We start from the raw sequence: 25355 nt of genomic DNA, 5'->3' as shown, positions 1-25355 counted from the left end.
TCCCTGAGCCCACATATGCACAGCCTCCTCCATTAATACCATTCCCCCACCAGAATGGTACATTTATTAGAATCAATGAATCTACACTGACACATCATTATTACCCAAGGTTCATAGTTTACATCAGGGTTCACTCTTGGTGTTGTAAATTCTGTGGGTTTGGATAAATGTGTAATGACTGTTATCTACCATTATAGTACCATACAAAATAGTTTTACTGCCCTTAAAATCCTCCACGTTCATCCCTCTCTTCCCCCAACTACTGGTAACCACTGATCCTCTTGCTGTCTCCATAGTTTTGCCTTTTCCAGAATGTCATATCATTGGAATCACATAGTATTATACATGGTATGTAGGTATATATGTAGCCTTTTCAGATAGGCGTCTTTCACTTAGTGATATGCATTTAAGTTTCCTCCATGTTTCTTCATGGCTTAATAGCTCATCTCTTTTTATCACGGAATAATATTCCATTGTCTGGACGTACCACTTTATTTCCTTTTAAAAGTGGGATTAACTACAGATATACTTACACACAGGCATACTGTACACAGTTATTCACTGCAGTCTCATTTGCAGACACTGACAACTGAGAACAATCTAAATGTCTGTCAGTAGAGGATTGGCTGAACAAATTACGGTACATCCACATGCTGGGATGCTATGCAGCTATGCAAAAGGATGAGGAAGCTCCTAATGAACTGACTTCCAAGCACCTCTAGAATTAGTAGTTAGTTAAAAAAGTCAAGTGCAGAATAGTGTATGTGAAAAATAGTCTCACTGTTTATGTGAAACAAAAGTAAGGAAGCCATAATGAATATATTATTAGTTTGTGTATGCAAAGACTACCTCTGGAAGGCCTCACAAGAAGCAAAGGCTGCCTCCAGGAAGGGGAACTAGGGGATGGGGTGTATATATATGCAATATATATTGCATATATTTTTGATATCGTTTGATTTGGGAATGTGTATTGTCTATATTTTTAGGTAATAAAGTTATTATTTTTTAAAGATTTTTAAAAACCAAAAAAATGCAGGGGATAATAACAGCCCCTACATCACAGGGCTGTTAAGAGGATCCAGTGGGATGATTTAGGGCCCAACCCAACCCACAGTGACCGCCCAGTCGATGGGCACTACTATGGACTGCTGTGCTGTCTCCGCCCATTTGTGGCCATCTCTGGATGGGGACACACCCACGTCAGCAGCTGAGCTGAAAGTGGAGACCCTTCCTACTCAAAGTATGGCCTGGGGAGCTGCAGTACTGGCATCACCCAGGAGCTGGTTAGAAATGCAGAATCTCCGGCCCCTCTCCAGACCTCCTGAATCAGAACCCACATTTTAACAAGACTCCCAGGGGATTCATGCATGTATTAAAGTTTTCAAAATACTGGGGTAGATGGTAGGGAAAGCAGAGCAAAACTGGGAGCTGGGAAGGGCCCTGGACAGGAAGGCTGGGAGGCCAGGTGGGAGAGATCTAACCCCAAAGCTTTTCCACCTTCATGCTGCCCCGGACCTGAGACCCAGGTTGGCCCCTCCTGCTACTCCGCATAGTCGGTCCCACCCTTGGGGTAAAGCCCGAAGGTGGTTGGGGTGCCTCTTACCTTCATGCTGGCCACGTCGATACGGGTCCTGACCTGGAATTGGGCGCCCACCTGGATGACCCTGGGCACACAGTAGAGCAGCATGTTGTTGAACTGCAAGAGACACAAGCATGAGTGTGTGCACAGTGGCAAGGGCAGGAAGGACAATCAGGCAGGCTTCCCTGGGCGTGGGCTGAGCCCCACTGGGTCTCCCTCCCCTCTCGCCACCTGCTGGGCCAGCTCACAGGACCTCACAGGTGTGATAAGGAAGTGGTTGTCTAGCCCCAATCCAACAGGTAGGTCACTGAAGGACTGCCCTACCTGTGGGCATCAAGGGACCACATCAGACCTCAGAAACCTACGAGGCCTTTCTCACAGGGGCCAAGGGTGGCAGGGGCTTATGAGAGATTGTAGCTCCCTCCCCAAAACCTTCAGGTGGGACCAGTTTCCAGGAGACACCCTGGCTTCTTCAGTGCAAACCAGGGCAGTTCTTCCTAGCAGCCAACCTAATTCCCTCCTGCTGTACACTCTCTAGAGCATAGATTCATACCACAGGCTTTGGAGCCAAACAGACTGGGTTCAAATTCTGACTCTGTTGCTTCCCAGGGCAAGTCTGGGAACCCCCTCAGTTAGAAATTCCTGAGGCCTGGAGGTAGCACGTGACTTGTCCCAAGTCACCTGGGTGCCAAAGTAGAGAAGGATAGAGAAGCAGGCTCGTCCCTGTTCGTCCTGCAGTGCCAGCTGGGTAGATGCCAGGCAGGCAGAACCTGGGGCAGAGGGCCCGTGGACTTCCCTCCCCAGTGTGGGGCAGGCCCCCCAGCATCCCCCTACCAAGAAAAGGTAGCGCTCCATGGGGCCGACGCGGCGGAAGGAGATCTTGAGGACAGGGCCCTCGCGCAGCAGGGTGTTGGAGGGGTCTACTAGGTCGTCCTCCAGGCCCAGGCGCTGGTACACTTCCCACAGTTCCTGCAGCCGCTCCTGGGGACAGGAGGTGTACCTTCAGCCGAGGCCAGGCAGGGCCTGCCTGCTTCTGGAAGGTTTGCCTTGTGTGGACAGGGACAGGGTGTGAGGGGGAGGTGGGCCAGGTGTCGTGAGGAAGGATCAGGGGATGAGGAGATACAGAGACCTGGGTGGGTTGGGGGAGGCTGAGAGCTGCAGGGAGGAGGTGACAGGGCCCCTGGGGATGCCTGCTGCTTCTATTCCGAGGGCTGAGATGCTCACCATCTCAGTGATGGCTGCGTTGGAGTGCTGAGCAGCTGAGAAGATCATGTCAAGGGCTTCTGAAATGGGGGCAGGGCCAGAGTTACCCCCTGAAAATACGGGGCTTGTGGCTGAGGCAGGAGGTCCTTGAGGCTTAATCAAGTGGCCTCAGGGCCTGCCATGAGCACCCCCAGGAGCAGCCTTCCCCTGTAGCCTGGCACATGAGGTATTTGGATGATGGGGGCCATTTCCCACCCAGAGTGGAGAGACTAGAAGCCACCAAAAGACAGGGCTTAGGCCATTGGCTTCTGTGACTTTCAATGCCCCCCCAGATCCAGAGGGTGAAGGCATGGTTTCAAATCCCAGCTCTGTTCCTTTTTGGCTGTGTGATCTTGAGCAAGTCACTTAACCTCTCTGGGCCTTAATGTCTATAAAAAAGTGGCTGATACTATAGACAATGTCTACGAAGTATCAGCGGTCAATGTTGATGGCTGATGGTCATCATAACCATTTTAGCAGGTGCTCCATAAATTATGGAAGTGGCTCGAACCTCCCCAACCCCCTGGATTCCCTGGGGGTGTCCTCACTCTGGGCATCAGCCAGGTCTGGGGCCTGGGCTGGCAGCTTCTGGACATACTCCTTGAGCAGCAGCTCGTAGCGTGGGATTCTCTGCACAGGTTCCAGCATGTGGTGCTGCAGGGTCAGGCTGCCCGAGGCCTCGCTGCTCTTGGGGAGGGAGGGGGGAGGGAGAGCGTGGGGGTGAGGGGGGAAGGGGTAGGTCAGGCTGCCCCTGAGGGTCGGGGGAGTGCGCAGCAACTGAGCCAGGGAGGTGGTCCAAATCACTGGGGAACCTGAGCCAGTGCAGGCTCTGCCCCGCCCCCACCCCAACCTCACCTGAATGCGGGTGATAACCTCCTGGAAGGGTGGAGACTTGTCACTCCAGGTGGCCAGCAGCTCAGCGGCTCGCTCAAAGTTCTTGACATACTCACTGTACATCTTCAGGAAGGGGGCCAGCTTCTGGATCACATCGCCAATGCGGGGGGTGGTCGTCCTGCAGGAGGGGCACCAGGCACTGCCCTCAGTCTGGGGACCTCTTCTCTTAACTCCAGACAGGGTCAGGTTAGGTAAGGCTCCCCTCACCCCCCAACACAGCCTTTCTGCGGCACTTCTGGGTGCAGGTATAGGGGGGCGTGTCATCCTCACACATGTGTGTGGTTCACTCCCCCTTAGACTGTGAGCCCCCTGAGGGCAGATGCTGCTCTCTCCCACGGACTGGATTCCCCCAAAGGCCCAGTACAGTGTCAGGCCCACAACAGGCGTTCAATAACCACCTGATGCTTGTTCATGTAACAATAACAAGGGCCACATGCCAAGCACTGCCCAAGATTCCGTGCATGTCTCATCTCATTTAATTCTCACAACCCTGCGTGCGGGAGGAGGGACAGTCAATGGCCCATCTTAGAGAAGAGGAAATCCAGGCTCAGAGAGGTAAGAAAAGGTCATTCGACCCAGGAACTGTTACAGCAGAGCGGTAAGGACTGACCATCTGGAGCTGGCCCGCCTGAGTCTGATTTCCAACCGCACCACTTACTCTAGCTGTGTGTTCTTGGACCAGTCACCTAGCCTCTCTATACCTTAATTTTCCCATCTGAAAAAACTGGGCATGATGGTAGGCAACCTCACAGGGTTGTTTTTTTCAAAAAAAATTATTGCAAAAAATTTTAAGCAATCATAAAATAAAAAGAATATAATAACGAACCCCTATATATCTGTCCCTGCACTTAACAATTGCTAAGATTCTTTTTTAACAAAGAATTTTAAAGGACATCCCAGACATCATGGCATTTCTTTGGCAAGATACTAATTTCAGCACTAAATACTTTAGTAGTCATCTCTGAAAACAGAGAGGGGTTCCTGCATAACCACGATGCCATCATCACACAGCAGGCTGATGTGAAGATTAAGCGAGTTAATAGGTGTAAAGCCCAAGGCAGGGCAAGTAGGAAACACTCAGTTAGTGCTGGTTATTTCCACTGCCTCCTAAGTCACTCAGCCTAGTGAGGACCTGATCCATCCCCTTCTCCAGGACACACACACACACACACACACACACACACACACACACACAAACACACACACACACACGCCTCGTCCAAGCCCCTCACTGTGCAGACAGAGCAAGCCCAGAGGAGGAGAGTCATGGTCACACAGCAAGGGCAGGGGCATAATAGGCCAGACCCAGTTCCCTGGGGGCTGCAACCGGACCTGACCAGGGCTGTGGTCAGGGGGCCTCAGGGGCTCCTGCTGGACCTCACCAGTTGTCCAGCCGCTGCTGCAGCTCTGGGAGGAAGAACTGTGCATGGAACTGGTAGATGGAGGCGGTGTTGGAGAAGATGAGCCTGACCACATCCTCGGGGAAGGCCTTGCTGCTGCGGGCCTCCTTCAGCAGCTCCTGGAAGAACACCTACAGCCGCAGCTGGGTCACTGGGCCTGTGGCAGAGAAGGACCTCCACCCCCAACACAGCCCAGGGGGAGACAAGCACAGTCCCAGGGGCTTTGGGGTCCCTCCCCAGCTTGCTGAATGCTTTCACCTCCTTAATCTCCCATCAATCTCACAAAAACCCTGGGAAGAGAGAGAAGCAGGGAAGATTGTATTCCGGCCACTTCACAGATGCGCAAACCAAGGCCTAGAGACACAGGGACTTGGCCAAAGGCTGGCAGCTGATGAATGTCAGAAATGGGCCTATCTCGTGTCTGTCAAGTCTTGGACTTCGCCAGGCTCAAGATCCCACTGCTGATGTTCAGTGATTTAACCCTCTCGCCTTAGGGCTCCTTAAGAAAGTGTGAAGGGCTAACAGTGGTGAGGATGTTGGGAGTTGGAATGACAGATGAGGATGCTGTGTGGGGCCTGGAAGGACTGGCTGGTGTGTTCTCCACTCCTGTGAGACCAGCCCAGGCACTAACGGTGGAACCAGGAGTGGGGCTAACGAGCTAAATCCCGATTTCTGCCTGAACTCCAGCCAATGGAGTTAAAAAGACTAAGGCTTCCTAGAATCAAACCCCGAGGTCCTAACTCTCAGCTCTTGTGAGGTGGGTCAGAAGGGAGAGCAGGGGTGAGGTGAGGACACCCAGGTGCTGGGGCTCAGGAGCGGGCGTCCTGGCCACTGGCCTGGTCTAGCAGGTGGAGGCGTGCCACATAGGCCTGCTCTGTCTCCAGCAGCTCCTGGACGATCCTCTTCTCCTCAGGCTCCTGCAGGGGAGTTGGGAGGAGAAGGAGAAGGAGAGCTTTGGTCTGCTCTGATGGGAGCAGTATCCAAAGATGCCCCAGTGAAACATACCTCCCAGGATTCATGCCCTCCTGCAGCTCATCTGGGCTGGCGCTGGGATCGATTTAACTGAGAGGATGGGGCAGAGTGAGGCTGCGCCAGTTCTGGGCCTAAGCCTTAAGAGGCCTGGAAGCTTCCACTTGTGCTCTGTTGGGAGCCACGAACTACCACATCTGGAGGTGTAGCTGCCCTGATGGAGAGGCCACATGGAGAGGAGAGGCCCTGGGACTACAATGAGAGGGAGCCAGGGGTCCAGCCGTGCCAGCATCCCAGCTCAGGACAGCTTTCCAGCTGTCCCTGCCCAGGCACCAGGCTTGGGAGATGAGCTATCTTGGGCATTCCCACCCCAGCCAACATCTGACTGCAGCCACTTGAGAGACTGTGTTATGGACTGAATTGTGTCCCCAGATCAATACATTGAAGCCCTAACCTCCAATGTGACTATATTTTGGAAATAGGGCCTTTAGTAATTAAGTTAATTGAGATAGAAGGGTAGAGCCTAATCCACTAAGACTGGTGTCCTTATAAGAAGAGGGAGGGACACCAAGAGAGCATGTGAACAGAGGAAAGGTCGTGTGAGGACATAGTGAGAAGATGGCCATCTACAAGACAGGAAGGGAGCCTCACCAGAAACCAACCCTGCCAGCACCTTGATCTTGGATGTCCAGTCTGCAGAGCTGTGCGAAAATGCACTTCTGCTGTTTAAGTCACCTAGTCTGTGGTATTTTGCTATGGCATCCTGAGCTAAGACAAACTCCAAGTGAGACCAACAGAAAAACCACCCAATAGCATTCCAATCAACCCACAAAACTGTCAGAAATAATAAACTCCACATTTTGGTCTCCACATTTTGGCATAGTTTGTTATGCAGCAACTGATAACCAGTATACATAGTATGTACTACTATGATCACCATCCCCATTTCATAAATGAGGAAACGAGCACAAAGGGGTTAAAGAGATTTGCCCCAGGTCACATAGTAAGCAGAAGAGCTGGGACGTGTACCCTGGTAGTCCGGCTCCAGGGTGCACAGCCTCGTGCAGCTGAGCTCTTAAATTCCACAGACAAGAAAACTGAAACCCAGAGAAGGGAGGTGACCTGCCCAGGATGAGTCTGAGGGCAGGAATTAGCGCTGACCTCTATTTCTAGTTGGCACTGTTGCCTCCTTCAGTGGGTAAATGGAGGCCGCCCCTGGGAAAGGTACTAGGTTCCAAGTTGTGTGGCCTTGGACAAGTTCCTTAAGCTGTCTGAGTTTCAATTTCCATGCCTAAAAGACTCCTATAGTGAGGGGTATGAGAAATAATGCCAGCAGCGGGGCGCATAGCAGACACTTAATCAAAGGCCGTTAAGGGTGGGGTGGGTGTGAATCTAGCTTTCAGCTGATCTCTGGTCACACAAGACCCCACCTGGGGAAGTGCTGGCTCTGGCTGGGAGAGAATGTGTGGGAAGGAGGTCAGTGGAGGGGCCCCCACCCAGCTCCCCACTTCTACCCCTCAGGCACCTGTGTCCCGGGGCCAGGGCAGGTCCTAGCCTGGCAAGATTTCCTCCAGTCCCTGCTGGACAGCTTGTTCTTCAGGGAGCTCAGATACCTCCTGCTGATCGTCCTGGGCCCGGAGTCCACGGCCTCCTCCACGGTGGGCTTATCCAATGGCCCTGTGGGTGAAGGAGGCCTGCACCCAGCGTGGTGATGCCCAGCCTCCAGGCCGTGGACTCCGGGTGCTGCTCCCGGGGTCCTGAGGAGAAGACAGCAGACCTGAGGGTTTCCAGCCTGTAGAGTAGGGAGAAGAATAGCACCTCTCTGGTGGGGATTTGGGGGCAATTAATGCAAATCACAGATGTTCACTGGCCTCTGAGTACCTGGTGCACAGGAAGAACTCACTGAGACTTCTACTTCCCTCCCCAACACCTCTCTTGGAGGGAACTCCAGTCTTCAAAATGAGTCAGTGTAGACTGTGTCTTGTTTTCCGGGGAACAACACACTTCCTTGTTTAAAATGCAGCTAGGAACCCTTCTTTTTGCACATAGAGGGTTTTAAGTGCCCTCCCAGATCACCTCGCCTGTGGACCTCACCCCTGGTTTTAAGTCTCTGTAAGCAGGAAATCCCCTAAAATCCTAGTAACTGATATATCGAGGGAAGGTGGGAGCCATGGAACACTCTAAAGGGAGGGCAGAGCTGATAAGGCTGGGGCTTTTCAGTGTGAGCTACGCCCTGCACACCTCTAGTGGTGGGAAAAGCCAGCCTGGGATCAGTTTCCCTCTCCCTCCAGGGATGAGCTTTTGTAGTGTGGCTTTGTTATCCTACCTATTGGATTTGTAGGCCAGTTAAGTTCTTTAGATAACAGAGGCCACCATCAAGGAATATATCCAACGACTTGGGCTGGGACCCATTCCCTTTGGTGTGGAAGGGCTTGTGGTGACAGCACAGGGTGGGCACCCTTATAAGAAAGGCAGGCTGGGGAATGGAGAACCAGACAGGTACAAAATCTTCAAAACTCTGTGAGGAAGTTTCTCATTACCCCTATTCTGCAGCTAGGAAAAGAGAGGATCTTGCAGCAAGAGGGGGGCAGAGGTGGGATTCAGATCAGGCAGGCTGGCTCCCGAGCCTGAGCCTTAAACTGCCCCTCCGCATGTGAGTCAAGGAGAAACAGGTGCAGAGAGTCAACGTGACCTGCCCCATGTCACACCCTGGTTGGTGGCAGAGAGAGGATTGGGACCCAGTCCCCCATGGCTCCTCTCTGGCACTCCAGTACACCACGGTTCCTCAGCACACTGGTCTGGTCTGCAGCTCACGGAATTAGCTGAGTCTCAGGCTTTCTGTTCTACATTTGGTTTCAGCTTCTGCATTTCTCCCCAAGTGCCCAGGCCAGCTTCTGTTTCCTCTTCACCCCTCAGTTTCAGATCAGTTAAGGCACTGAAAGGAAGTACCTCACAAGAAAGCTCAGGCCAAGGCAGCTGGCATGGGTCCCCTCACACAGTAAGAGGTGACCCTCATCCTCCCGACAAGACCTCCTCTGACCCCAAATGTTCTGAGGGCTGCCTCCTCCTGCTAGAAGTGCTGCCTAGGCAGAGCACACATGCTGAGGGTCTCCACTGGGCACACCTGGCGTGTTGAGTGAGGTGGTGGTCCAGGAAGGTGCTGCCTAGAGCTGTCCTCGGTGCTGAACAGAACGTGCCCGGCAAAGCCCTCTGGGAGAAGCAGGGTCAGGTCACCCGCTCAGGAAGCTGAACTGCCCTTCTAGGTCCACGTCTATGCTGCCTCCACCATGAAGCCCACAGGAGGCTTTGCCTGCTCTGAGCGTCAAGGCCCCTCCCAGGATATCTATTGCCCATGACCTGGCATCATGGTCATTCCATGAGCTTAGCACCAAAGACAGAAGTCCTCCGGGCAGGGATCATTCTTTAGGCTCCTGCATCTGATACAGTTCCTGTGCGATGCTGTGCTGTGCCACCCACACCCCCTCAGCACTGAGGCACTCTTCCCCTAGCTTCTGGTGGTATGGTGGCTGACAGGTTATTGACTGGGTCCCTCCCTGGGAATTGCCCTCTCTGGAAGAGAGCTACCTCATCTAAGGTCCACATCCAATGACTAGTCCATGTGAGGGTACAAAGACCTAGCCCTTTGCCTCATCTGGAACAGCCTGAAAGGCCTCCAGCTCCAGAGCTCTCTGGGACGGGCTGCAGCCTCTGTGGCAAGTGCTCGGCAGTTCAACCTCTCCCTGTGCCCAAAGCTGCCTCCCTCACCCACACAGGTATTGTTCCCCAAAGCCTCCCCAGCAAATTTCCTGAAGCAAATCTCTACCCCGGAGTCTATTTCCAGAGAACCCTACTTACAACAGTCACAATCCCTAACACAGTCCTGGGCTTAAGAAATGCCTGCAGAATGGATTAATGTCACATACAGACACACAGTGACCTCTACACATCCAGGTCAGGCTTTTCCCTTCAGATGGAAGCCCCTGCATTGCTCCTTGCCCATGAACTTAAAGCACTTAAAGCCTCCCCACCTCTCTGTGCCTCCCCTTTCTCATCTGTAAGATGGGTATAGAGATGGAACCTACCCCTAATAGGCTGTTAGATGATTAAATGAAATAAGTAGCAAATGCACTTAGAACAGTACCCTATAGGTAGGCTGACCACATATCCCAGTTTGCCTGTGACAGTCTCAACCTTTCCTATTGTCCCCTCCCTCCCACCAAAAAAATTTAAGGGCATTCAGTTTCCATTGTGTCCTGGTCTGAATGATAAATTGTATGGTTATCCTACTCATAGGGAGTAAGCACTTGATAAGTATTAGCTATTATTTCTGCTGGAGAGACAACGGGTGGAGTTCTGCAGCCCAAACACGGCATCTGGTCCACCCACGCTCACTCATAATTACACACACGTCTGGACTCTCCCCAACACATTAACACACATGCTCTCACCCCTGCGCAGGCCCGGTGCCCCAACAACACTCTCCCATGCTCTAAGGAACCCATGGCCGAGGGACGTGGGCACTGCCCAGACAGGAGGACGTGTGCAGGACAGGGCCCAGAGACAGAACTGCTCACTGTGAGGGTCCAAGGTGGCCCCAGCCCTGCTCCTTAGCCTGGAGACTGGGAGGGTCTGGGCTGCCCAAGGGCCCAGGGGTGGGCAGAGGAGCTCGAGGGAGACTGCCAGTTGGCCAAGGTGACCCTTCCCACCTCCACTACCCCGTACCTGCTATTTTCAAACGCAGTCACCAGACTGGACACAGATGACAGCTTCTCCTTACTAGCCCCCTCCATCCTGCAGGCCTCCAAGGTGGTCCTCAGCTACCCCTGAAGCAGGGAGAGAGGTCTCCAACCAGCACACTCAGCCACCCCCACCTGAGGTCACAGGTGTGCTAAGGCATCCTGGAGTCCCGTTCTTCCTGAGGCCTCAGCAGGCCTGCTCCCTGCTTCAGAGTGAGGAAAGAGGAAGTGGTCCCAGAGCCACAGCCTTGAAGGGGAAAGGCGGGTGCTCCCTACAGAGGGAGGAGCCTGCTTGGGCCCCACCCCACCCCACCCCCACGGGGCCTGACCTTTCACTCCTGTAGACCCCCTGTTCCAGAAGCCACCCCAAGAGGGCAACGGGGGCCTAGAGGGAGTTTCTGGAACTGGGCTCTTGGCCTGAGACACTCACCACTCTGGCCAACCACACCTTCTCACAAGGTCCAGTGGATTTTATTTGGTCCTTTCTCTACAACTTCTTTTCTGCATCTGACCCTGCTCACCACTGTAAGAAAACAGCTTTTTAAATTAAAAATAAATCACAAACCTATTAGGGGCTGGCAGAGAAGAGTAATATGGTGTTCCCACCTCCCCACTGGGGTTCTCTCATTTTAATAACTGATGTCTCCACCTTCTTGCCCCAAGGGAAGGTAACTTCCTCCCTGAAACTCTGATGATAATAATAACTAACACAAACTCTTTTCAGTGGTTTAGAAATATTTTCTCATTTAATACCACAGCAACCTTATGGGGTGGGCCCTATTACGATCCCCATTTTACAGAAGAAAAAACTGAGGATCAGAGGGTTTAAGTAACTTGCCCAAAGTCACCTAGTAAGAACGCAAAAAGAAGTCAGATTTCTAAAGCGAAGGTCAGTTTCCTACAATTCCAGCAAAGATTTGGTTGGGAGCCTGGATGATCACATTCTTGATGCTCCATCCTCAGGCTTCCCTGTTCCTAGCACACTGGGTGGTCTCTGCCTGATGCCTCCTTTTACCACTTGGTCTCCCAGCACTTCCAGAACAATGATAACTGCTTCTGTTCCCCTTATTCAAGCTTCACAGGCCCTTCAGGGCTCTCCCACTGGGTTCTGGTCTCGCTTGCCCTGAGCCGGGGCCCTCCATTGAGACTGGTCTTTGTCCTGGAGGGTAGGGACTGAGCCTCAGTCACCTTGGTACCCGAAGCACCTGGCACAGCTTCACGCTCCAGTGCCTGTGAAATACTGGGGCCTCACACACCCAAAAGCCTCACTCCCTCAGAGCTCTGCCTGAGCAATTTCTTCTAGCAGATGCCTGGCTTCTCCCCCCAACCCTAAATCACAATCATCCTCCTCACTTTTTGTTTATACTTTTTGTTATGGAGAATTTAGAACATATGCAAAAGTAGAATAATACGATGCACCCCCATGAACTCATGACCCAGACCCAACAAACAACCATCAGCTCATGGTCAGCCCGGCTCCATCTATAGTCACATTCACTTCCCCTTCCCAGACCATTCTGAAGCAAATCAGATGATTTCACCCACAAATATTTTGGTGCATATCTAAAAAATAAGGAGGCTTCCCTCGTGGCACAGTGGTTAAGAATCCGCCTGCCAATGCAGGGGACATGGGTTCAAGCCCTGGTCCGGGAAGATCCCACATGCCGCGGAGCAACTAAGTCCGTGCGCCACAACTACTGAGCCTGCGCTCTAGAGCCCACGAGCCACAACTTCTGAAGCCCGCGTGCCTAGAGCCCGTGCTCTGCAACAAGAGAAGCCGCCGCAATGAGAAGCCGGCACACCACAACGAAGAGTAGCTCCCACTTACCGCGACTAAAGAAAGCCCGCGCACGGCAACAAAGACCCAACGCAGCCAAAAATAAAATTAATTAATTAATTTAAAAAAGTTTTAAATGCACATGCACTTTGATCCAGCGTTCTCATTTCTTCCTGTTGCCTATACAAATATATTTCTTCCTGTGTGCAAAAATGTTAGGTCTACAAAGTATTCAGTGTAGCCTTGGTTATGATAGCACATAAATTGGCAGCAACTTAAACGTTACATGAATTTACGGTACGTTTATACAGTAGAGCCATTACACAGTATGAAATTTTTTTTTTTTTTGGCGGTACGCGGGCCTCTCACTGTTGTGGCCTCTCCCATTGCGGAGCACAGGCTCCGGACGCGCAGGCTCAGCGGCCACGGCTCACGGGCTCAGCCGCTCCATGGCATGTGGGATCTTCCCAGACCAGGGCACGAACGCGTGTCCCCTGCATCGGCAGGCGGACTCTCAACCACTGCGCCACCAGGGAAGCCCCACAGTATGAAATTTTATGCACTAATCTGACATGATTTTAAAGATAAAGTAGAAAAAAGAGAAATAAGATGCAGAACAACATTATACGCTACCATTTATATTTTACAGAAAAAAAAAGGAAGGTAGTTTTGCACATACATTTGTGTGTTGTCTGTAGAATATCTCCAAAAAGATATGATAGGAGCTAGGAAAAAGGATTGCCCTCCTGAGTGTAAACTGGAGGCCGGGATGGAAAGGAGACCCAATGCAGCCAAAAATAAATAAATGAAATAAATAAATAAATAAATAATAAGGAAATATATATACTCCTGTGTGCAAAAATGTACACATAATGTACATATAATGTACTGTGTACATATCACAGTACATATAATGCCAATATTATTCTATACATGCATACATATATATTATACATGTTATATACATGTATGTGTATATATGTGAAACACTTTACCATTATCATACCCCAAGAGATATTTAGCAGTAATTCCTCAATATAATCAAATACCCAGTCAGCAAAGTGCCAATGCTTCATAAATGTCATCTGCTATGAACTGAACTGTGTCCCTCCGAATTCACATATTGAAGCCCTAATCTCCATTGTGGCTGAATTTGGAAAGAGGTCCTTTAGGAGGTAATTAAGGCTAAATGAGGTCATAAGAGTGAGGCCCTAATCTGATAGGGTTGGTGGCCTTATAAGACGGGCAAGAGATCTCTCTCTCCACACCACCCCCCAACACACACCCCTGCACACTCCAAGGAAAGGGCACCTGAGACTAAGTGGCCGTCTACAAGCTAGGAAGAGAGTCCTCACCAGAAACAGAACCCTGCCACACCTTGATCAGGGACTTCAAGCCTCCAGAACTGTGAGAAATAAATTTCTGTTGTTTTTAAGCTTCCCAGTCTATTTTGTTATGGCAGCCTGAGCAAACTAACCGATCACCATTTTTTAAAAAAATCAGGATCCAAATAAGGTCCACATGTTACAATGGGCTGCTCTGTCTATTAACTCACTTTTCATCCACAGGTTCAACTTGTTCTTTCTGTTTTCCCACACAATATGGCTATGAGGACACTGGGTTCCTGGCCCTACAGGTCCCACAGTCTGCTGACTGCAGAGCTGGCCCCTGGATTTCCTGTCAATGTGATTAGATCTAGGGGCTTGATCGGATTCGTCTTTAAATGCCACTTCTTCCTGGATTCTTCCCAAGTCTGGGGAGACCTCCCTCCTTCGTGCTCCTCTCTCCTCCACTGCAGGGCCCAGTTTCCTCCTCTGCCTCCCACCAGACTGTACGCTAGCTTCCGGCTTGCAGGGCCCAGGTGCCCATGCTTCCTGGCTGGTCCCCAGCCAAGCCCAGTGTCCTGCACCCAGTGGGGCCTCAGAAGGCATGCAGGATGGACAAACATCACACCCTGGGCCCAGAGGCTTATCTCACCCCTCAGCTGCCAGCACCTTGGGCTTCCAGAGCAGTATCTGGACCTTCCCCTCACAGAGGTGGGGGAGAGTGGGTAGGGGCACCAGCAGGAGGCCACACTAAATGCCCAACTCCAAACATGGCACAGGCACCATCAGAGCTACATCTGCCCAAGAAGGAGGGCCAAGATGCCCACACCCAAAAAAATGTCTTCCAGGGCTCTGCTTCCCTGGTCCTCCCACCTCCCTGACCTCGGCCCTCACAGTTCTGTCAGCCTTTCTGCCTGACTTGCTTCTCGCCTGTAGGCACCACCCAAGGCTCAGCTTCTGGTTCCCTCATTTACACACAGCCTCTTCCACTCAATTCAGAATCTATCTCAGGGTTCCACAGGCATCTCTTCCTGTCTCCCACCCCAACCTGAATATGCCCAACACCTTCAGGACATCACCAGGGGCATGTCCCACCTTTGCTTCCAACTCAACACACAGTCTCGAAAATCAGCACTGTTATCCCACAGAAGGAATCCCAAATTCCTTGGAGTGCTGCCAAGACCCCCTGGTTTGGCTCTGATCAACTTCCCAGCCATTTCTTCCTTATACACATGTAGGTCTGGGTTGGGACCTTGAGTGGTAGCTCTGGGCTGTGTCAGCTGAGCTAAGCTGAACCACAGTTCCAGAATTCCCTTTCCTGCAAGCTGACCATGGTGGCAGGGGCAGACGCAGCAGCCGTGCTTGCTCCTGTGGTTGGTGCAGGGCTCCTGCAGTGTTGCAGTTCACGCGTGTTGATGCAGATCTGTGGGTTCTCTGCCGACCTCCTTCAGCTTGTCTAGTCCTAGGCCGGGTATGTGTTTAGCTCCAGGACAAAGGGTGCCAACTTCTTCTGCAGGTCACTTGTGTCACCGAAGTTGTCTCGGCGTGGCTGCCTGTTCATCCTTCAGAGTCCCAGCCCTTCCTCAATGGTTCAGTTCCTTCTTGTTCTCCCCAATTTCACATCCATCTTCCCTTCCTCACTGCCTGCCATGAGGATTTTAGACTCAGAAGCATCAATTCTTTAAGTAGCTGCCCCATTGCATAAGGTCAAATCCCATATTCTGTATCACTTCTGGTTGTTCTGCTTCTCTCATCAAATCTGACCTAAACTCCTTGGGCCAGTAACTGAACTTCACTTTCTTCATCTGTGAAATGGGGATAATTACAGTGCCAATCTCCTATGGTTGTTGTGAAGATTAAATAATACCATGTGTAAGGGTTTAGAGTAAGGCCTGGTACAGAGAAGGTGCTCAGTGAATGTTATTCCTGACAGAAGACCTTTTCTATGGCTCCCTGCACCCCCCCACCCCGACTAATCAGTTCCTTTTGCCTGGAATGTCTCCACCCTGTCAACAGCTTATTTACTTCCTCCAGGAAGCCTTCCTTGATATCTACCGTTGGCATTCCTTTCCCTCCTCAGAGACCTGGTGTTCTTCTCTGTTTACTTGGATCTCTTCTGCCCCATTCATTAAGTCATGCATTCAGTTGGCAAGTATTTCTTGAGCATCTACTATGTGTCAGCCCTATGGTAGAGGTTATGGATTAAACACTGTCCCCTGCCCCTTAGCTAATAGTCTAAGGAGGAAGATGGGCCTGTTAACAACTGAAATACAATGTGGGAAATGCTTTGAACAGGGAAGCTGTGAACACCCAAAGAAGGGGCACTGAAGTCTGCAGAGAGCAGAGGGTGCTATCAAGGAAGGCTTCCTAGCAGAGGCAGCCTGAAGGATGAAGGATGAGTAAACTCTCCAGGTTGAGAAGGTGGGAAAAGGCATTCAAAGCAGAAGGAAGTGGTATGGGCTTGAGAGACCAGGGAGAGACTAGGAATAAGGGCAGGGAGTCCAGCACATTGGAGTGTCTAGGGACTGGGGAATGGCAGGACATGGGCTGAGGGGGCCCCAGGAGCCTGTCCCTGGCAGGCTTTGTCTGCTGAGCTGAGGTGCTTTCACATGAACTGAATTTTATTTATGCAGAGTAGGCCCTGATTCAATGGTCGTGAACACATCTCTCTCTGAGTGGTGGCATCCATTTCAGGGCTTTTGGGGTCCTTGGCGTAGATAAGCCTCGTGCTTTCTCTTCTCTTAGTTCTGCTTTCAAGCCTTAAGGAGGATGGACGAGCTCAGTTCCTGCAGCCCAGACAGAGGGAAAGAGGGAGGGATGCCCAAGCAGGAACTGTAGGGCTGGGCAGTCACATGGCAGACAAGCTGGCTGGCTGGCAAGAAAGCTCTGCCCTGGGATGCAAATGGGGCTCTGTGTGCAGACTAGGGGCACCCAAAGGGCCTCTCACTGGCAGCCCTGGGGCAGCAGAGGGCATTTAGGGGCTGCCAGGGAGGAAATGTCAACATTTGGGACCTGGATGGGGTGTGTGTGTGTGTGTGTGTGTGTGTGTGTGTGTGTGTGTGTGTGTGTGTGTGTGTGTGTGTGTGTGTGTGAGAGAGAGAGAGAGAGAGAGAGAGAGAGCGAGAGAGAGAGAGAGAGAGAGACATATGTGTGATCTCCAGGGGTGTGTGAGGGTGTGGCTTTTTCAGGGGAGAGTGAGGACTCCCCAGAGGAGCAGGTATCCCCAGTGAGCCAAGGCCCAGAGAGGACAGGCTGGCTTGTTCCCTGCGACCCCCTTGCCCCAAGCCTGGCCTGCAGCCTCAGCCTAACATAGCACCTGCCAAGAACTTAATGGCCTGTGACAGACAGGCCTGTGAGTGAGGGATGACGCGGATCCAGGGGAGATGCCGGCAGCTGGCTGAAACCTGCTCCAGTGTCTGGTGCAGCCCTTGCCGCTCCTCCCCTCGCAGCCTCCCCCTCCCCCTCAGTCTTCTAGCCCCTAGGAGGCTCGAGGCTTGGGGAGGCCCTGACGGGGTTGGGGGTGTGGGCTGTCTGGGTAGTCATGCGATGAGCAGAGGCCACACCACCAGTGCCAGTGGAGGGGTGGGCTTTCCTCAGCAGTCCCTGGCTTGGAGGAGGAGAGATGAAAAAAGCTCGCCTCCCTCATAGACTAGTCTCCTCTGTCCCCTCCTCCAAACAGCCAGCATTTTCCCGTTCAGTCCCTCTGGCATTTATCTTCCTATCTTCTGGGAGAGCTTGGTGCTGCCGGCTGCCCATCAGCAGGCCTGGGTGCCAGGCTCAGGCAGCCCTGCTTCCTGCTGTTCACCTTCCCAGGAAGCTTCCCGTATTTCCCCTTCTGTGTGCCCCCTGCCCCTTTGTGCTCTGGGTGTTCCTAATTTGTACTGTCAGTCCGTGGGGTGTGATTATTCAGAGCCCATCAGCGCCTTGAGGAACACAGGGTGGCAAAATCAACCTCCCTCCACGTGAGCCAGGGGAAGGTCCGTTCTAGGGGTGCAGCGGCCTGAAAGACAAGACAGCAAACGTATCAGTCCTGACGTGGGTGGCCAGGAGGACGTCAGTGAGGAACATAAACAACTCTTTCTTCTTCTTCGGCGTGTGAATGATCTAGTTTCAGACTTGGTACTCTCAGGGATTGGGCCACCCTTGTGGCAGGCCCTGGCCCCGTCCTGCTATTCAAGACGGCCTCAAGGTCACCAGAAGCTGGCCTCAGGTGGGACCTAGGGTGGTGTCCTGGGAAAGCCAGAATGAGAAGCCAGCCAGGTGGGTGAAGCAGCAGCAGGGCTGGCCTAACAGGGAACACGCAGGAGGCCGAGCTACGTCCACACCCCCGGAACGGGGACCGGGCAGGGAGGCGCCAGATGGGAGCCAGCAAGGGAAGGCCCAAGCCCAGGAATGGTGCTAGGCGGCGGCTTCTCAGAGCACACGGCCAGCAGGTGGGGCCTCACACCCTAGGTCAGCCTCCTTTTATCTTCAAACAGCTGTGGGCCTTTCTTGAGGCCTGCTGGAGAAACATGAGCAGCTTGGAGAGAATCGACAGGTTTCGAGTGGAGAAAGAACAGATTGTTTCCGCACAGCCAGCTGCCCTGCCCACCAGTGACCTTTCTCCCATGAGCACTTCCCCGCCTGAGCTACTGCTGCCCATCTCCCCACACGCCAGCAGGAGTTATTCTCCACTCGCCGGAGATCCACCATCAGCGCATCTTCTCTGTCGCAGAGCTCCTCTTTTGCATACTTCTGGGAGAACTGTTACATAACGAACCACTAAAATCCATTGCTCCCATCAAAGAGCTGCATGATTCCTTCTTTCTTCCCACCAGGATTCTCTCTTCATTCTTTCCTTTCAGCAAACGGCCCCAGTGCTAGGAACGTGAGGGAATGTGACAAATGACACTCTTAAAATCGTGCCAGAGGCTGTAGACTTTACAAGACCCTGAGGGGACAGGACCTTGGCTTATGTGTCTCTGTGTCCCAGAAGTTAGCACAGTGCCTGCCACATAGCAGGCCCTCCACAAATCTTTCCTGAATAGGGAGTAGGACACTCTGAGCATGTAGGAAGGCGTCGTGGAAGAGTGTAGGGTTCTCTTTCCTCCATCGTCTGCCCTCCACCTTGACCAGGTTCCAACAAGCCCCAGCCCTGTCCCGCCTCCTCCCCCAAGCCCCAGCCCCTCAGGGTGACACATACATACACCCTGCAGTTTTCCACCCATCTCAGGGTTCAGTGACCCCCCCATCACAGTCCCAGTCCCCCATAGGGCAAATCAGAAAGAAAGATGACTGAATGTCCGTGACTCTAGCCTCAGTTTCCCCACACTTTTCAAGGGCCACCTTTGTCTGGTCTACATTAGGGATCTCTCCAATTTATGTGTCATTGGGTGTCATAGCCAAGTCCACAGACAATGGCCTACAAGGCCCAACTCCCTGACCTCAATTCCACCACTATCCCCCCTCACTCTGCTCTAGGGACTTGACCTCCTCTCTGCCCTCCAACCTACTAGACAAACTCTCACCTCAGGGTCTTTGCATGTGCCATTCCTTTGATCTAGAACTCTCTTCTGCCATATACCCGCCTGGCTCACCCTCTCGCCTCCTTTAAATCTTTGCTTAAGTGTTAGCTTCTCACCAAGGGCTTTCCTCACCCCCATATACTCCCCAAATTGTAATACCACTACATATTTCCAGTCCCCCTCCTCTGCTTTATTTTTCTCACTTATCTCTTTCTCATATACTGATTTCTTTATTATGTTTATTGTCTCCCCCATTAGAATGCCAGCTCCATGAAGCAGGCATTTTTGTCTATTTTGCTTACTGCTATATCTCCAGTAACTGCAACAATGCTTGGCACATAGTAGGTGCTCAATAAATATTGGTTGAAGGACTCAAGGGGCATTTTTACTTTCTGTCCCTTCTGAACTCCCACAGGGCACCCAGCTTCACTGCGAGCCAAAGTTCATTCTGCCTCTAGTCCCTGCTGGAACCCTGGCCCTAGTCTTCTGAACGAGATGCAACTTCTACCTGGTCCCTAGAAGCGGTGGGGGTGAGCAAGCCACACCTCTCTCACTGTCCTGCCCCTTTCTTATAGGAAGGACTGGAAACTACAACCTGAGGAGGAAAGAGAACTTAAGCTGGATGCTACATCTGACTCTTCCTTTGGTCCAAGGAAAAAGCACCTTTAACTGGTGCCTTCATTAAAAAAAACAAAAACAAAAACAAAAAATCCAAAAAACATATTGGGATCATCTGTAGAACTTCCCTAAAACATTTTGGTTTCCAGACTCTATCCCCAGAGATTCTTAGTCAACTGTCTAGGCTGAGTTTTTTTTTTTTTTTTTTTTAAACTCCTTTAGTGATTCTAATGTTCAGCGAGAACTGGGAATCAGGGGTCCAGGCAATGCCCTGGCCAGGTTCTGTTGTCCGTTGGTGTCTCAAGAGCACCCAGAGTGAACGTGAGTACCCTAAGATGCCAAGTCTGGTTCCTCCAACTGGGAGGATTGTAGCTGTGCATGGATATTCTTCAGCTCACCCAGCAGGTAACAGTCTACACACACACACACACACACACACACACACACACACACACACACACACACACACACACACACACACACACACACACACACACACACACACACACACACACACACACACACACACACACTGTTCTACCAGAAACCAAACTAATTCTTAGAGACTACACAATCTAAACCAGGATTTAGAAACTCAAATTCCAACTAGAGCCATGTAGGCAAACCCCTGGTTGCAGCAGGTGTGTTGTTGAGATGCAGAGCTGGGTGGAGAATCCATGCCCTTCTCATGGGGGCAGCTTTTATCCTGTTACAACCTGTTCTTGTCAGGAGGGAGTGCAGGCCCTCTGGTACTGGATTTTTTTTTTTTTAACATCTTTATTGGGGTATAATTGCTTTACAATGGTGTGTTAGTTTCTGCTTTATAAGAAAGTGAATCAGTTATACATATACATATGTTCCCATATCTCTTCCCTCTTGCGTCTCCCTGGTACAGGATTTTGCTCTTTGTTCTCCCCAAGAGAATTCAGGAATTTTAAACGAAATAACCCATATTTTCACTTGAAAATCCAAATGCTGCCAGCAGATTGCTAACCCCAGTTATACAGCTGCTGAACTGCCATATCTTGCAAGGCTGACCCCTCTTACAACGGGGTTGTATTTACACGACCACTTGAGAGCAGTGTCCCTTCCTTCCTGCCATCCTTCACGTTCAAGCTAATAGGAAATGGCTGCTCACCTCAGAGCCTCACACCGCTTAACAGCTGCTCCCTCAGCTCCGCCAAGACTCCCCGGAAGCTTTGCAATAAAGGCTTGCCGCAGGGGTGTGCTGGGGCTGGCTCCTACTGGCTTGCGAAAGTCAACTGTACCCATTTCTTCCCAAGTCTGTGCTCAGTGACATCTCACTAGCAGCATGAAATCAGCCATGGTGAGAATATTTACATTACGTGAATCAGCAAGTGCTACGAATCAGGGCTTTTCTTTTCCTAGAAAGCCAGTTATTAAACACTTACCAGCACACCACTGCACATAAGGATACAGCCTCTGCCACAGGCTGATAGGGAAGCAGTGGAGAAGGGAATAGTTTTGTTTTTCTAGTTATGTAAGAATTCACATGAATGTGTGCAATAGACATTTTGACCCTTTAAAACCCTTAGATACCCACTAAAAGGAAACAAGAATCTTAGTCCTGAAATATTTCTTCCTTAATTAAGGAATAACGGTCTTACAAGAAAATGCCCAGATTTTAAGAGTACAGTTTGGTGAGCTTTTACTAGTATACCTACTCACATAACTACCACCCTAGTCAAGATGAAGAATGCTTTTATTCCTCCCAGAAAGTTCCTCATGCCTCTTTCCAGTCATTCTTCCATAGGTAACCACTGTTCTGATTTTTATCCCCACAGATTAACTTTGCCTGTTTTACAACTTCATATAAATGGAATCATACAACATGTGCTCTTTTTTGCCTGGACTATTTCACTTAGAATAATGTTTTTGAGACTCACCCATGTCATTGCCCATATCAATAGCTCATGTCTTTTCAGTGCTAAATATTCTTCCACTGAATGAAAAGTCTTGATATCGTCTTAATCCCCAAACTCACCCAGACTTGGGGCAATGGCCCATTAATGTTTGATTTTCACTGCAGGAGAAGAAAACTTCTTCCCACCTCTCAGGATAAACAGACATTGGGCACAAGAGATTTAAATGGACTCACCTTTCTCCACCAAGAGGAGGACGATAGAGCAGAACACCAAGCAGGCATTTCATCCTTTCTTACGCTGGAGTGAGTACTGTGCTCACCGTGACACACCATGTCTCCCCAGAGTGTAGAGGCCCCATTTCCCCGTCTTCACTCTTGTAGGCTTCATCCCAAGGCCTTGGGACCTATTGGTCCCTTAGCTGTCTTCCATGTTTCTCCCAGAAGGCTTAGTGATCTCGCATGCCAATACATCTGGTGACCTGCACGATATGCCAGAATTCCTGAGATGATGACAGTTATAATGTACCTTCTTTTAGCCTAATTAGGACAAGAGGTGATTCCTGAGTTAAGGTGAGTATGGGACCCCAGGAATTCAGTACAGACGGAAGGCCAGTGCTCCCCACCCCTACCCCAGGCAAGCAGGTGAACAGAGGCAGCAGCCAGAATGTTCTTGCTCAGAACTAGTCAACAGGGAGCCTGCATCCAGACAAACCCATCTTCTTTATACCAGGATAAATTCTGACACCTGCGCTTCCCCAGGTGAGGCCTGAACTCTCATGCTGGCCTTGGCATCACCTCAAGTTCCTTCCTGACCTGGTTTGTGTGATGTCACCTTAGTTGCAACAATGGGTACTTACTATTTTGTATTCTCTCTTTTCATTGTAACAGTAGTTCCCCACAGGATCCCGGGGACTGGTGATCTATATACCTGGCAATTCTCAACAGTATTCTTTATTTCTTTTTTTTTTATTTTTTCCTGGTTGCACCGCGAGGCTTGCAGGATCTTAGTTCCCCAACCAGGGACTGAACCTGGGCCACGACAGTGAAAGCACCAAGTCCTAACCACTGGACCGCCAGGGAATTCCCAAGAGTAATATTTCTTGTTAATTCTCTACTGTTTGTTTGATCCTACTTTGGGGCATATGGGTCTTCCTAAAGTTCCCATTCTTTTTTTTTAATTTTCTTTCTTTATTTTTTTGGCTGCGTTGGGTCTTTGTTGCTGTGCGCGGGGTTTATCTAGTTGTGGCGAGTGGGGGCTACTCTTTGTTGCAGTGCACGGGCTTCTCATTGCGGTGGCTTCTCTTGTTGCAGAGCATGGACTCTAGGCACACGGGCTTCAGTAACTGTGGTACATGGGCTCAGTAGTTGTGGCTCGTGGGCTCTAGAGGACAGGCTCAGTAGCTGTGGCGCGTGGGCTTAGTTGCTCCATGGCATTTGGGATCTTCCCGGACCGGGGCTCAAACCCATGTCCCCTGAATTGGCAGGCGGATTCTTAACTGCTGCGCCACCAGGGAAGCCCCCTAAAGTTTTCATTCTTTTTTTTTTAATTTATTTTTGGCTGCATTGGATCTTCATTGCTGCGTGCAGGCTTTCTCTAGTTGTGGTGACCGGGGGCTACTCTTCGTTGCGGTGTGCAGTCTTCTCCTTGCAGTGGCTTCTCCTGTTACGGAGCACGGGCTCTAGGTGCGTGGGCTTCAGTAGTTGCAGCAAGTGGGCTCAGTAGTTGCGGCTCGCAGGCTCTAGAGCGCAGGCTTAGTAGTTGTGGCGCACGGGCACAGTTGCTCCGCAGCATGTGGGTTCTTCCCGGACCAGGGATCAAACACGTGTCCCCTGCATTGGCAGGCAGATTCTTAACCACTGTGCCACCAGGGAAGTCCAAGTTTTCATTCTTTAAGTGGTGCTACCATAAATAACTTTGTACAACTGTTAAAAGTATATTTGCTCATTCATTTTCTAGCAAATATTTAGTGGGCTTCTACCACGTGCCAGGCACTGTGCCAACCATGAATAGGATAGTCCCTGGACTCCAAGAACTTACAGTCTAATGAGGAGACTGACAGGAAAGCAGGCAGCCACAGTGCTGCACGGTAAGCCCTGTGAGGAGGCAGTCACAGGGAGGCACTAACCAGCCCAGAGCTAACTGCTTCATAGCTCTGAGTACATACTGCCAGGTTGCTCAGTAGAGGGAATACTGAGCAAGATTTTCTTTCAATCATTTCAGTGAGTATACTTTTCATTTCTAGATGAGCTATTTGATTCCTTTCCAAATATACGTCTTCTTTTTTCACAATGTCCTTTTCTATTTTTTTCAGCACTTTCTATTCTTTATCTTTGCCTTCATTTGAAAACTACCGTTTTCCCCTTAAAGTTTCTTTCAGATTGCTTATTACATCAAGTTCCCACGAGTATTAATCCTCCTGTTTTGTGCACTTACTCTTGTAATGGAATGTGTTTTTGAGTGGTTTGTAATATTTTTATCGTGAGGATTTTTTTTTTCTTCCGCTTTTTGTCCCTATGAGCCCTGAGTTGTGGAAACATAGCTACAGGGCAGTTTTGCATTTGCTTCCACTTCATTCCCTAGAGATCTAACAGCTTTAATTGACCTATTTTTAGTTTAATTTCTTGGGCTAAACTGTTCAATTACTTAAAAACAATTCACTGAACATTTACTATATGTATATCACCATAGTTGGTGCAAAGATACAAAACAATGCAACACAATGTAGCTGCTTTACACATAAAAAGTAAGATAACTAGGTAAGGCAGAGTAAAAAGCCTAATGGTGGACACACTATGGGGTTCAGAAGGAAAAACAGAGAGCCGCAGAAACATGGGGAAGAAAAGCCCAGAGGAGGAGAAGGTTTGTGTGAGGAAGTTTCAGAAGGAAGGTAACCCCACTCTTCCGGGTGGAGTTAGTAAGGCGCTGTAACGTTAGATGAGGCTGTGGATGAAGCTGACTTTAAGGTCCCTGTTAAGGAAGCTAAATCAGAATCCAGGCAAAAGGAAGTCAATTAAAGTGCTCCTGGGGGTGGGAGGTAGGTTTGATGAAAGCTGTGTTTGAAGAGGCAAACACTGTAACATGAAAGGGCTAGGAGGCTTTCCAGTGACTCAGACCAGAACAAACCTGGGTTAGAGAGGCCAGCGTGAGGGAGAGAGCAAGTGAGGAAGGCGGACTGACAGGATTGAGATGTGGAAAGTGTACAGAGTATTTGTTGTCAGGAGTAGCCAGCCGGGAGGTGGCTTTACAGGGGGCGAGGCAGGAAGGGAGGCAGGAAGGGCAGACTTCAAACCCGGATTAAGGGGTCAGAAGGCAGATGTCTGTTCTAAAGAACTTTCTCACAACGAACACAGGATAAATACAGACAAAGGGATCAGGTCACCCATTGCTGTGTCCCTGCCGACTCTTGGGATACTTGCTTTCTTTCC

General features: G+C 50.6%; 1 protein-coding gene across 10 annotated transcripts in view; it reads right to left on the bottom strand.

Moving 5' to 3' along the window:
- FGD2 (FYVE, RhoGEF and PH domain containing 2) overlaps nt 1–25355 on the bottom strand; it is a 43408-nt gene that overhangs the window by 17210 nt on the left and 843 nt on the right. For 6 of the 10 annotated variants that reach the window (XM_060308708.1, XM_070046697.1, XM_060308709.1 and 3 more), the window contains exons 2-10: nt 22164–22408; nt 7610–7876; nt 5952–6032; nt 5098–5246; nt 3677–3833; nt 3370–3508; nt 2804–2862; nt 2414–2560; nt 1604–1696 (exon numbers count right to left, since the gene is read on the bottom strand). In XM_060308708.1, coding sequence (XP_060164691.1) covers nt 1604–1696; nt 2414–2560; nt 2804–2862; nt 3370–3508; nt 3677–3833; nt 5098–5246; nt 5952–6032; nt 7610–7876; nt 22164–22262 — 1191 coding nt within the window. In that variant the 5' untranslated portion in view covers nt 22263–22408. Of the gene's footprint in view, nt 1–1603; nt 1697–2413; nt 2561–2803; nt 2863–3369; nt 3509–3676; nt 3834–5097; nt 5247–5951; nt 6033–7609; nt 7877–10806; nt 11034–22163; nt 22409–25355 lie in introns of those variants that run through there. The other 4 variants (XM_060308710.1, XM_030870873.2, XM_030870870.2 and 1 more) reach the window with 3 other exon arrangements.

The sequence above is a fragment of the Globicephala melas genome, chromosome 11 (assembly GCF_963455315.2).
Source record: "Globicephala melas chromosome 11, mGloMel1.2, whole genome shotgun sequence".
Taxonomy (NCBI): Eukaryota; Metazoa; Chordata; class Mammalia; order Artiodactyla; family Delphinidae; genus Globicephala; species Globicephala melas.
This window is presented reverse-complemented; position numbering and strand designations above follow the sequence as displayed.